Here is a 14560-nt window from a genome sequence, read left to right as displayed (position 1 = left end):
TGATGGTATGTAAAGCTGACACACATTTTCTTTGTGTTTTTTGTTGGGAACCTTTCCTTGTTTTGTGGAAAAGTATGCATAGCTTGAAACCCCTTCAGTGTTTTTTGTTGTTGTTTGCTGTCTGTGTCCTCACTGGGGAGATTTATCCTCCTCTATTTGTCCTGGTGACCATTGTCATCATGACTTGAAGTGAGGGAAAATTTAAAATGTCATGTCGTCACCAAAACAGGAATAGAGCGGAAGTCTGTCAATGGGGACACTTGTTGTCATTACATTTGTCATTAGTGGGCAGACTTTAATGGCCAGCTGCCACATATAAATTAATCCATGAGGCTCCACTATTGTGTGAGAGCATGCTCACTTCACGCTTCCAACACACTGACTGAGATGTCATTAACAGCTCCTGATCAACATTTTATAATTAGAAACGCCGATGGAACAGGCCCTCAATAATGGGATCAGGAACGCAACTTGCCAACAGTAAGATTGACTTAAACGCCAGCTGGGAGGCATGGCCAAGGGGTAAAGAGAGAATTTTTTTTCTTTTACATAATCAATTTTTATAAAGATTATAGACTTCACAAACACAAGGTACAGCATGCACAGATGAGACAAGGGTAAATAAAAAACACAAAATACAGGAGAAACAAGCAAGACAAAAAAAACATAAGGGCCAGTTCACACCATAGAAACGCAGTCCTGATGTGTTCCAGATACTTTTCTGCATGCACGTTTTTGTTGTGTTTTTGACACTTTTTGGTGCGTTTTTGATGCAGTCCGGTGCATTTTCTTCTTAACCTTAAATAAGGACATGTATGTTCCAGTGCGTTTAGGTGTGTTCCGGTGCATTTTTATGCGTTTTACAGTGTTCCAGTACAATCCAGTAGAGAAAAATGCAGCATGTTCTCCTTTTCTTTTATTTTTTTGGAACTGCAAGCACTGGTGTGAACTACACCATTGAAAACCATATAAACTACTTTCCATATGTTTTTGATGCAGAAAAAGAGTAGGGAAGAGCTAGCAGGATCCTTCCACGCTCAGGTCTGATCAGGTAGGATGTTTGACCCAGTGTTTTAGTCAGATAATACTCATGTGGTCAAACAGGCCCGGCAGATTGTAGGACCATCCTAATCCTGTCAGGGTATCTGAGATGAGCTACCTACTGGAAAGTCATTTGACAGGGGTTTTATCATTCCCTACTTTACACAAAACTGTAAACGTTTTTGGTATAGATATAGTTTAAAATGTTTGCTAACAATCTGTTGAAGATAATGAGCAAGGAAGAGATGCCTTTTACTTCGACCACTAACAGCATTTTATTTATTTTTGGATTCAGGAAGGAAGGAGCACCCAGCAATAACCCACACAAACACATGTTTATATGAATACAAATGAATGTAATAAAACTGGAGCAGACAGAATTTGGAGTAGGTGTGCATGGACACCAAACAATTTCTATCTTTTCATTATCAAAGCTCAACTGAACAACCTGAAGATGGAATCTGATTGGTTTCCATGCACAGCTGCTTCAGATTCTGGCTGCTCCAGACTTGATAAATTCCTCCAATATTATTTTTCTATTAGGCCCTTTTCACACTACAAAATAAATCCGTTTTAATAATCCGTTTTAAAATCCGTCAGATAATGTTAAAAAACGGAAGTTATACGTCCTTTATAAAATATCATTAAAGTCTATGGGATTTTTTTATGTTCCGTAAAGATCCGTAATAGTCCGTTATAACATACGGACGTTAGTTATAACGGAATATGTGACGGGTCTTGCACTATTTTTTGTAAATTATTTGTCCGTTGCAAGTAACGGATATATTAACGTCCGTTATATTTTAACATTGAAGTCTATGGCACATGGACGTTAGTAAATGTCTCCATAAATGTCCGTTATGTTAACGGACGTTAATTTTACTGAGCATGGATATTCAGGGGAACCCCGCTGTCAATTTAAAACAAAAATGACGTGCGGTTCCCGGTAAATATCCATAACCAGACCCTTCAGGTCTGGTATGGATATTCAGGGGAACCCCGCCGTCAATTTAAAACAAAAATGACGTGCGGTTCCCGGTAAATATCCATAACCAGACCCTTCAGGTCTGGTATGGATATTCAGGGGAACCCCGCCGTCAATGTAAAACAAAAATGACGTGCGGTTCCCCCTAAATATCCATAACCAGACCCATTATCCGAGCACGTTGACCTGGCCGGCCGCAGAAAAGAGGGGGGGACAGAGTGCGGCCCCCCCTCTCTCCTGAACCGCACCAGGCCACATGCCCTCAACATGGGGAGGATGTCCCCATGTTGATGGGGACAAGGGTCTCATCCCCACAACCCTTGCCCGGTGGTTGTGGGGGTATGCGGGCGGGAGGTTTATCAGAATCTGGAAGACCCCTTTAACAAAGGGGACCCCCAGATCCTGACCCCCCCCCCTGTGTGAAATGGTAATGGGGTACACTGTACCTCTACCATTTCACGAAGGAAGTAAAAAGTATTGTAAAAAAACACACTGACACAAAAGAATAAAGTCCTTTATTAAAAAAAAAAAAAAAAAAAACTCCAGCGCTGAAAAATCCACTCGTTCCCGGCTTCCAGCGTTGTCCTGATCCTGCGACGGGTGCGGGTGATCTCCCGCGATGAGAAGATCCAGCGTCGGGTGATCTCCGCTCCGGCGATGTGAAGATCCATCCAGCGCAGCATCCCGGACCTCCTCTCACCGCTGGGCACAGCCCAGCGAATGAGCGGAGGCAGCAGTGACATTTCTTATATAGAGGAGGCAGAGCCACTCGTCACGTGACCCTGCCCCCTCTGACGTACCTCTGCTACGTCACTGGGGAAGACCATGAAGAGGAAAGGTCTTTCCTCTTCATGGTCTTCCCCAGTGACGTAGCAGAGGTACGTCAGAGGGGGCAGGGTCACGTGACGAGTGGCTCTGCCTCCTCTATATAAGAAATGTCACTGCTGCCTCCGCTCATTCGCTGGGCTGTGCCCAGCGGTGAGAGGAGGTCCGGGATGCTGCGCTGGATGGATCTTCACATCGCCGGAGCGGAGATCACCCGACGCTGGATCTTCTCATCGCGGGAGATCACCCGCACCCGTCGCAGGATCAGGACAACGCTGGAAGCCGGGAACGAGTGGATTTTTCAGCGCTGGAGTTTTTTTTTTTTTTTTTTTTAATAAAGGACTTTATTCTTTTGTGTCAGTGTGTTTTTTTACAATACTTTTTACTTCCTTCGTGAAATGGTAGAGGTACAGTGTACCCCATTACCATTTCACACAGGGGGGGGGTCAGGATCTGGGGGTCCCCTTTGTTAAAGGGGTCTTCCAGATTCTGATAAACCTCCCGCCCGCATACCTCCACAACCACCGGGCAAGGGTTGTGGGGATGAGACCCTTGTCCCCATCAACATGGGGACATCCTCCCCATGTTGAGGGCATGTGGCCTGGTGCGGTTCAGGAGAGAGGGGGGGCCGCACTCTGTCCCCCCCTCTTTTCTGCGGCCGGCCAGGTCAACGTGCTCGGATAATGGGTCTGGTTATGGATATTTAGGGGGAACCGCACGTCATTTTTGTTTTACATTGACGGCGGGGTTCCCCTGAATATCCATACCAGACCTGAAGGGTCTGGTTATGGATATTTACCGGGAACCGCACGTCATTTTTGTTTTAAATTGACGGCGGGGTTCCCCTGAATATCCATACCAGACCTGAAGGGTCTGGTTATGGATATTTACCGGGAACCGCACGTCATTTTTGTTTTAAATTGACGGCGGGGTTCCCCTGAATATCCATGCGACTTCTGGAGCTGGACTTCAAGAAAGGGTGAAATGTTTTTTATTAACGGACGTTAGAAAGGAATGATATAACGGATGTATACGGATAAACATTATCCGTTTTCAATAAAGGAAGAATGGTAAAATATTTATCCGTATGTATCCGTTATTAAATCCGTTAATAAACGTCCGTTAATAGGTGTAATACGGATATTATAAAACGGACATACAATCCATAGTGTGAAAGAAGCCTATGGATTGTATGTCCGTTTTATAATATCCGTATTACACCTATTAACGGACGTTTATTAACGGATTTAATAACGGATACATACGGATAAATATTTTACCATTCTTCCTTTATTGAAAACGGATAATGTTTATCCGTATACATCCGTTATATCATTCCTTTCTAACGTCCGTTAATAAAAAACATTTCACCCTTTCTTGAAGTCCAGCTCCAGAAGTCGCATGGATATTCAGGGGAACCCCGCCGTCAATTTAAAACAAAAATGACGTGCGGTTCCCGGTAAATATCCATAACCAGACCCTTCAGGTCTGGTATGGATATTCAGGGGAACCCCGCCGTCAATGTAAAACAAAAATGACGTGCGGTTCCCCCTAAATATCCATAACCAGACCCATTATCCGAGCACGTTGACCTGGCCGGCCGCAGAAAAGAGGGGGGGACAGAGTGCGGCCCCCCCTCTCTCCTGAACCGCACCAGGCCACATGCCCTCAACATGGGGAGGATGTCCCCATGTTGATGGGGACAAGGGTCTCATCCCCACAACCCTTGCCCGGTGGTTGTGGAGGTATGCGGGCGGGAGGTTTATCAGAATCTGGAAGACCCCTTTAACAAAGGGGACCCCCAGATCCTGACCCCCCCCCTGTGTGAAATGGTAATGGGGTACACTGTACCTCTACCATTTCACGAAGGAAGTAAAAAGTATTGTAAAAAAACACACTGACACAAAAGAATAAAGTCCTTTATTAAAAAAAAAAAAAAAAAAAACTCCAGCGCTGAAAAATCCACTCGTTCCCGGCTTCCAGCGTTGTCCTGATCCTGCGACGGGTGCGGGTGATCTCCCGCGATGAGAAGATCCAGCGTCGGGTGATCTCCGCTCCGGCGATGTGAAGATCCATCCAGCGCAGCATCCCGGACCTCCTCTCACCGCTGGGCACAGCCCAGCGAATGAGCGGAGGCAGCAGTGACATTTCTTATATAGAGGAGGCAGAGCCACTCGTCACGTGACCCTGCCCCCTCTGACGTACCTCTGCTACGTCACTGGGGAAGACCATGAAGAGGAAAGACCTTTCCTCTTCATGGTCTTCCCCAGTGACGTAGCAGAGGTACGTCAGAGGGGGCAGGGTCACGTGACGAGTGGCTCTGCCTCCTCTATATAAGAAATGTCACTGCTGCCTCCGCTCATTCGCTGGGCTGTGCCCAGCGGTGAGAGGAGGTCCGGGATGCTGCGCTGGATGGATCTTCACATCGCCGGAGCGGAGATCACCCGACGCTGGATCTTCTCATCGCGGGAGATCACCCGCACCCGTCGCAGGATCAGGACAACGCTGGAAGCCGGGAACGAGTGGATTTTTCAGCGCTGGAGTTTTTTTTTTTTTTTTTTTTTAATAAAGGACTTTATTCTTTTGTGTCAGTGTGTTTTTTTACAATACTTTTTACTTCCTTCGTGAAATGGTAGAGGTACAGTGTACCCCATTACCATTTCACACAGGGGGGGGGGTCAGGATCTGGGGGTCCCCTTTGTTAAAGGGGTCTTCCAGATTCTGATAAACCTCCCGCCCGCATACCCCCACAACCACCGGGCAAGGGTTGTGGGGATGAGACCCTTGTCCCCATCAACATGGGGACATCCTCCCCATGTTGAGGGCATGTGGCCTGGTGCGGTTCAGGAGAGAGGGGGGGCCGCACTCTGTCCCCCCCTCTTTTCTGCGGCCGGCCAGGTCAACGTGCTCGGATAATGGGTCTGGTTATGGATATTTAGGGGGAACCGCACGTCATTTTTGTTTTACATTGACGGCGGGGTTCCCCTGAATATCCATACCAGACCTGAAGGGTCTGGTTATGGATATTTACCGGGAACCGCACGTCATTTTTGTTTTAAATTGACGGCGGGGTTCCCCTGAATATCCATACCAGACCTGAAGGGTCTGGTTATGGATATTTACCGGGAACCGCACGTCATTTTTGTTTTAAATTGACAGCGGGGTTCCCCTGAATATCCATGCTCAGTAAAATTAACGTCCGTTAACATAACGGACATTTATGGAGACATTTACTAACGTCCATGTGCCATAGACTTCAATGTTAAAATATAACGGACGTTAATATATCCGTTACTTGCAACGGACAAATAATTTACAAAAAATAGTGCAAGACCCGTCACATATTCCGTTATAACTAACGTCCGTATGTTATAACGGACTATTACGGATCTTTACGGAACATAAAAAAATCCCATAGACTTTAATGATATTTTATAAAGGACGTATAACTTCCGTTTTTTAACATTATCTGACGGATTTTAAAACGGATTATTAAAACGGATTTATTTTGTAGTGTGAAAAGGGCCATAGTGTGAAAGAAGCCTTAGAAACATGGCAGGAAGGAAATCTCATCAAAGTGTGAGATTATCCCACATTTGGCAGTTGTCACCAGAGCCAGGGTGCTGATTTGGAAGAATAGACATAAATAAATGCCTGAAAATGGGTTTGACACTTCCACACTCTACTAATAAGAACATTTTAGATTGAGATCCAAATCAAGATCATCTATAGTTATAGAGCATTTTCCATATGAATAGTGTTAACATTTGATCTTTTTTTTCTGCAGATGACATTGGTAGCACAGAGATAAAAAAGATCTATGTGAAATCTAATGAAAAAAGGTAAATTTTACTATTCCTTGCCATTGTTGATCTGTATTGTTAATTGTTGACCAGGCAACTTGTTTCTTGGTTCTTATTACAATGGCCATCCATGTTTGCTATTTTGCTCTGACTTTTCAATTTTAAACAGTGTCTGGACATCAGGCTGTGATCATGGAGGAGTCCTTGTTTTACAAATAAGGACTTGTACCAAGAGGATGAGAGGGCTCTCTTCAGCTCTCCCCGTACCTATTATTATTATTATTATTATTATTATTAACCACTTGCCTCCCGCCCTATTGCAAAAAGATGTCGGCAAAGTGTTTTCAATATCCTGACTGGACGTCATATGACGTCCTCAGGATATTGAGCCGATGCGTGCCCCCGGGGGCGCGCATCGCGGCGATCGTTGTTGCAGGGTGTCAGTCTGACACCCCGCAACATCAATCTAGGTAAAGAGTCTCTGACGGAGACTCTTTACCACGTGATCAGCCGTGTCCAATCACGGCTGATCACAATGTAAATAAGAAGAGACGGTTATCGGCTTTTCCTCATTAGCGTCTGTCAGACGCTAGTAGAGGAGAGCCGATCGGCTGCTCCTCTTGACAGGGGGGGTTTGTGCTGATCGATTATCAGCACAGCCCCACCCCGAGGATGCCCACACTAGACCACCAGGGATGCCACTAGACCACCAGGGATGCCACCAGGGATGCTCACCACCAGGTATGCCACCCTAGACGACCAGGGATGCCAATCAGTGCGCACAATGAATGCCAATCAGTGCCCACAATGGGCATCACTGATTGGCAGGCATTGTTGTTTGGCACTGATTGGCATCCATAGGTACAATATAAATCCGTGCTACCTATCAGTGCCCATCCGTGCCACCTATCAGTGCCCATCCATGCCCATCCGTGTCGCCTATCTGTGCCGCCTATCTGTGCCCATCCGTGCCGCCTATCTGTGCCCATCCGTGCCGCCTATCAGCGCCACCTATCAGTGCCGCCTATTAGTGCCCCATCAGTGCTGCATATTATTGCCCATCATTTCCACCTCATCGGTGCTGCCTTATCAGTGCCCGTCAGTTCAGCCCCATCAGTGCCCATCAGTGAAGGAGAAAACATACTTATTTACAAAGTTTTGTAACCGAAACAAAAAAAAAGCATTTGTTTTTCAAAATTTTCAGTCTTTTAAATTTTGTTTTGCAGAAAAAAGCCCAGAGGTGATCAAATACCATTAAAAGAAAGCTCTATTTGTGGGTACAAAATGATACAAATTTAGTTTGGGTACAGTGTAGCATGACCGCGCAATTTTCATTCAAAGTGCAACAGCGCTGAAAGCTGAAAATTGGTCTGGGCAGGAAGGTGTATAAGTGCCCTGTATGGAAGTGGTTAATAATAATAATAATACATTTTTTTTTGTACATATCCCTTCAATTCTAAGATGTAGGTTTTATGTCACTGACCCATGGAAATAACATTTTCTAGCTCTTAATAATTTTCAGCCAAATGCTTAACCGCCTTGCAGGAGAATACCGCAAATTTATGGGTGCTCCCTCTGCTTTCACTCCCACAGGCTTCTGATAATGCAAATCTAGAGCTGCTGCTGTTGTAATAGTGACTGCTCAGTTGTGCCACAATGAACCACCTCTACTGCAGAAGTGTTCAACTTTTAAATTGTAGAGGACCAACACTTCCAGGGGGTCGATGCAATGCATTTTCACACCTCAATGCACAAGAATCTGCTGCATTTTTTTGCATCATATCGCAATGCACACTGAATAAATTGGATTATAATAATCCCCAGCATGAGTGTCAGTGCACTAAAAAACTACCAGCATGGGTGTCAGTAAGTACATCATTGTTGTCGGATGACAAAATCGAAATCCCCAGGATTGGTATCAGTGGATACAAAAATAACCCCCAGACCTGACCTTCACACACGGGAGCCTACCAGCAGTCCCGGTGGGCAATTAACCATGCCCTTAGACGGCTGACGTGACATAGGGCCCCTGGTGGTGGTATCGGGTGCTAGCCGGCAAGGTATAGACCAACCTGTTATTATGTACATTTGTACTAAACGTATTGCTGTATTGCCTTTCTGAGTGTTCATGTAATGCCATGGTGGTTCTTGTGGACCCATTTCCCTGCTTATAAATAAAGAAATTAAAAAAAATAAAAAATAAAATAACCCCCAGCATTGGTATCAGTGAGTGCAATAATAACCCACAGCATTGATGCCAGTGGACACAATAATAACCCCCAATGTTGGTGACAGTGGATGCAAAAATTAAAACCCCCAACATTGGTGTCAATGGATGGAATAATAGCTCCAAACATTGGTGTCAATGGATGTAATAATAGCCCCCAACATTGGTGTCAATGAATGTCATAATAGCCCCCAACATTGGTGTCAATAGATGCAATTATAACACCCAGCATTAGTATCAGTGGATGCAGTGGCAAAACTATAGGGTTCGCTGCAGTCGCACTTGCGACTGGGCATTGGGAGGTGGAGATCGGCAGCTCTATGGTGCCTGTGTGGGCAGTGGGATCTCCCTGGGGCTTGTAGTTCTCTCTTACAGAGTGTAAGTGTATACAGTGGCAAGGGAAGGGGCCTATGACCCGGGCAGGTATCAGTTTCACTTTCACTCTGCTTGTACACTGTTGCTGATACATGCCCAGGTCAGAGGTCCCTCCCCTCTCCACTGTATACACTTGTGAGAAGTATTACTAGCCCCAGGGAGAACCCCCCTGCCTGTGGACACCATAGAGCTGCCGATCGCCGCCTCCCACCTCCATCAGTCAGGTACACAGGGGAACACCTGGAAGGGGGTGGGAGTCAGCTGTCTGGGGCCCCTGATGTAAGGGGGATTTCTGGGGGCACTAATGTAAGAGGGGGGCCCTCTGGGGACACTGATGTAAGAGGGGGGCCCTCTGGGGACACTGATGTAAGGTGGGTCTCTCTGGGGACCCTGATGTAAGTAGGGGGGCCCTCTGGGGACACTGATGTAAGGTGGGTCTCTCTGGGGACCCTGATGTAAGTAGGGAGGCTCTCTGGGGACACTGATGTAGGGAGAGGCTCTCTGGGAACCCTGATGTAGGGGGAGAGCTCTCTGGGAACCCTGATGTAGGGGGGAGAGCTCTCTGGGGACCCTGATGTAGGGGGAGAGCTCTCTGGGGACCCTGATGCAAGTGGGGGATCCGCACTAGCTCTAGCTGAGACCCAGCAACAATCCTGGTAGGAGCCCTTCATGGTTTCTTGCACCAGGGCCCTGAAGATTATAGTTGCTCCTTTGAGTGGATGCAATAATGGCTGTGTCAGTGGATGCAATAAAAGTCCTGGCAGAGAAGAAGGCATCACAAAATGGTACATCACTGAGAAGCCTAAATAAGGATGCCTTTGCCAGAAAGCATAAATAAGTTACCTTGCAAGCAGACCTAAATTGTGTTATAACCCTAAGTTATCCTATGCCTGCATCCTGTTCCTGTAAACTGCTTGGAAACCTTGTTCCATACTTACCTAGCCTCATTTTTGGGCTTCTTTCAGCTGCCGGTTCCTGAGCACAGTCATGTTTGTAGTTGTAGGTCAAGTGAGTGATGTCAAATAGGGGTTTATTTACTAAAACTGCAGAGTGCAAAATCTGGTGCAGCTGTGCATAGAAATCACTCGGCTTCTTTTGACAAAGATACCTGGAAGCTGATTGGTTTCTCTGCAGAGCAGCATCAGATTTTCCAGTCTCCAGGTTTAGTAAATCAACCCCATACTGTAGTGTCAAAAGAGTCAGATAATCATTGGCTCTGCATGAACACAGGTCCTGCCTTCTGCTGAGAGTGCCTGGATTTGCAGACAGGTGAGTATATAAGACAACTTTTCTTACAGTTTAGATTACAAACAGAGAGACTGTAAAAATCTCCTTCAGCTCCTTCTTTGTGTGCAACTATAGCATTAAGCATATGGTAATGGCTAAATACAAAGTTTAGATAATTATATGTATATTTACTGTTTAATCAGTTACAGCAAGTCTACTGTTAATTCTATAAAGCTAGTCTTGTGATTTGCAAACACCTCCCACATTTCACAGGCAGGTGGCCCACTTATTTCCTGCTATATCAAGACAACTCGTTTAAGCTGGTCATAAACTATGGGAATTTCCAACAGTTCCTGATGAACTGGCTGAAATCCGCTCAGTGGGGGTGGCCCTGCCGGCCCCCTCCCATCCAACGTTCTTTAAAAATTGTTGGGCTGAAAATTGTCAGCTGAACAGTGGCTGCATCCAATCAGATACAGCTGTCATTTGAGTATTCTGACAACAATCACTAGTGTCTGTCAGAATAGGATTCATCCATCCAAGCTGTTAGTATCGATGGAGGAAATTGTTTTTTTTTTTTTTTTTTTAGCCTGTGGTTTGCCCAGTCACCTCACCACATAAACCAGGTGTCATTGGTCAATAAATCAACTTTACCTCCTCAGTCCAATTAGTAGGGAGGTAACCCAGGAATCTGAACAATTAAATAGTAGAGAGATCCTCTTGGCTGTTCACTGTGGCAGGACTGAACAAAATTACCACTTTGGTGGCTGAAACAGTAAATACTGTATGTATGTATTGTAGCTGTTTGCATGTCATTCTACACTAATAATAAACAATAATTTACTTTTGTTTCCAGTTTTTTGGTTACACCAGAGGGATGCTGGGTATTCTTACCTGGTGGCTTTCATCTTTGTTTTCCTTCCGGAGCTGTCTCATATCCTATGAAAATTGGTTTTCAGATATTTCAGCCAGATTCACAGCATGTGAGACTTGGACATCATGATGTGCTGCTCAGTAGCACCTTGGAGCTTCAGCCTCATGGCATTCAGTTCCATCAGGTAAGTCAGCTGTTGGTTTTATATGTCCTTATGTGTCCTTGGGGTGCGTCTATAGAACAAGACTTTCCAAAATAAATCTCATATTTTCTATAAGTCTGAGGAATGGCACTAAAAATGGTTCATGCTGAGGTTAATAGTGTTTTTATTAGAGTGATTCACAATGTTGAAGGTATATGTGTAATTTATTGCTCAACAGGATGTTGAAATCACCATCCCCTTCACTTACCTGAAGCGTGTGCGAAAACGAGAGGTGGTCATTAGGACTTTCAGCGACTCATCAGAAACATGGACAGATCTAAGCACTATAACAAAGGAAAAGTCAGTGCGTGAGGTGAGACAGCAGGCTGGATGGTTTAAGTTCTTGTATTTGTGCATTGACGACATTGACTTATTACTAGAGATGAGCCGAACACTACCCTGGTTCGGTTCACAGCAGAACATGCGAACAGGCAAAAAATTTGTTCGAACACAGTTAAAGTCTATGGGACACGAACGTGAAAAATTAAAAGTGCTAATTTTAAATGTTAATATGCAAGTTATTGTCATAAAAAGTGTTTGGGGACCTGGGTCCTGCCCCAGGGGACATGTATCAATGCAAAAAAAAAAGTCTTAAAAACTGACGTTTTTTTTGGGAGCAGTGAATTTAATAATGCTTAAAGTGAAACAATAAAAGTGAAATATTCCTTTAAATTTCGTACCTTGGGGGTGTCTATAGTATTTGGAAGAAAAATAAATCACGCCAGCCTTAAAAATCAATAAATGCTAAAATAACACCAATAATCAATTAAATGAGAATAAACCCATACATAACTTGGTGAATTGTGAAAAGACAATAATGGTGAATCCACAAATAAATTGATGACTAAAGTGAAAACATTTATGAAAATCAATATTGATATCTGAAGTCCATATAAAATATTAAAATCCTAAAATTAAATAATGTCCATAAATTTGTGAAACAAAAAACATGGTTTATAATATGAATGGCTAAAACCAATAACTATACACCAGTGCTGAGTAACAAAAAGTCCATATAAACGCGAGTTGTTGTATCCACTTGTGAAAAAAAAAACGTGTTGGATCCACCACCAAATGAGCAGGAATAAACTCTTACCAAATTACCATGATCCCCAATGACAGAGGATCAAAGAATGCGTGTAATAAATCACAGCTTAGCTCCAAGAGACAGCAGGCACAGTCATGGATTCTCAGCAATCGCCTCCCAATCAAATCAACAGAGGATGTGCGTGGTACATAAGAAATATAGAAACGCTCTATATAGTGTAAAACCCCAAAAAATCTAATTGTATAGAGCACAGTATTAAACTTACAATTTTACAGTTAAAAGAGAGCCTGTAGTCTGATGTGCCGTCCGAAGCACAAACGGACAACCGGTCCTTCTGGGTTTGCGAATGGAGCACGAGGTGACGTCAGCGCGTCTATAGTATGCCTGTAAAGTGGCCCATTTTTCTCGTGTTTAGAACAGTCTCTGCACAAAATGACATTTCTAAAGGGGAAAAAAGGTAATTTAAAACCACTCGCGGCTATAATGAATTGTCAGGTCCCGGCAATACAGATAAAAATTATTGAAAAAAAAATGTCATGGGCCCCCCCCCCCCCCCCCCCCAGTCCATTACCAGGCCCTTTGGGTCTGGTATGAATATTAAGGGGAAACCTGAACCAAAAAAAAAATTGCGTGGGGGTCCCCCCAAATTCCATACCAGGCCCTTCAGGTCTGGTATGGATATTAACCCCCTCAGCGCTATTCCCGGGTCTGGCTTGGGGGGGGGGATTTCAGCACCAAAAGCGGTAACCCCGAGTCAGACTCGGGATCGCCTTGCAGTGTCCACAGACAGAGTTTACTTACCTTGTCCCTGGATCCTGCGATGCCTCCCCGCTGTGTGATCGAGCTGTGTCCTCCTCGCTCGATTCACAGTGCCTGTGTGCCGCCGAGCTCCGTTCCCTGCAATGTTACGACGCACGGGGGTGGAGATCGGCGCCAAATTCAAAAAAGGAAATACACACATTACATACAGTATACTGTAATCTTATAGATTACAGTATCGTATGAAATAAATACACACCCCCTTTGTCCCTAGTGGTCTGCCCAGTGTCCTACATGCACTTTTATATTATAAAAACTGTTCTTTCTGCCTGGAAACTGGAGATTGTCCATGGCAACCAGAAAGAGTCCCTTTATGTCAAAAGTGGTTTTAGACCAGCTAGAAAACAGTGATAATAAATTAGAATCACTTGCAGAATTGAGCGATAGCGATTTGTGGGGAAATTCGTCATTAAACAATAAAAGTAATGACGGCGACAATTCTGCAACTGAGCAAATTTCAGTGTTTTTGATTTGATTACATTATTGAATAATTTTTATTATAATTACATTATTATTTGTTATAATTATTTATAGTTATTTATTATATTATAATTTATGATTTTGTTTTTCAAACTTTATCATACCCGGGATGTCTACTAGACTCTGGTTTGGACAGATTTAAGCGAGTTATTCCTAAGAATTGCAGGCATACAATATAAAACGCCAAATTTCCATGCAAAATAATGGTACCGCTTTCAGCACCTAAAATCTGAATGAATCATACCGCCAGGGAGGTTAAGGGGAACCCCGTGCCAATTTTTTTTTAAATGGCGTGGGGTTCCGCCCAAAAATCCATACCTTATCTGAGCACACAACCTGGCAGGCCGCAGGAAAAGAGGGGGGGGACAAGAGAGCACACACCCCCTCCTGAACCATATCAGGCCACATGCCCTCAACGTGTGGAGGATGCTTTGGCGTCTGGACCCCAAAGCACCATGTATCCATGTTGATGGGGACGAGGGCCTCATCCCCACAACCCTTGCCCGGTGGTTGTGGGGGTCTGCGGGTGGGGGACTTATTGGAAACTGGAAGCCCCTTTTAACAAAGGGGACCCCCAGATCCCGCCCCCCCCTATGTGAATTGATAACTGGGTACATTGTACCCCTACCATTTCACAAAAAAAGTGTAAAAAAA

General features: G+C 44.5%; 1 protein-coding gene across 2 annotated transcripts in view; it reads left to right on the top strand.

Annotated features, from left to right (window-relative positions):
- The window catches only part of PIDD1 (p53-induced death domain protein 1), a 49833-nt gene that overhangs the window by 11122 nt on the left and 24151 nt on the right, over positions 1-14560 (top strand). For both annotated transcript variants that reach the window (XM_040328514.1, XM_040328515.1), the window contains exons 5-7: positions 6639-6693; positions 11340-11541; positions 11738-11872. In XM_040328514.1, the coding sequence (XP_040184448.1) occupies positions 6639-6693; positions 11340-11541; positions 11738-11872 (392 nt within the window). The remainder of the gene's footprint in view (positions 1-6638; positions 6694-11339; positions 11542-11737; positions 11873-14560) is intronic.

This window comes from Rana temporaria, chromosome 11, assembly GCF_905171775.1.
Source record: "Rana temporaria chromosome 11, aRanTem1.1, whole genome shotgun sequence".
Lineage (NCBI taxonomy): Eukaryota > Metazoa > Chordata > Amphibia > Anura > Ranidae > Rana > Rana temporaria.
The sequence above is the reverse complement of the archived record's forward strand: the minus strand, read 5'-3'. Positions and strand labels throughout refer to the sequence as shown.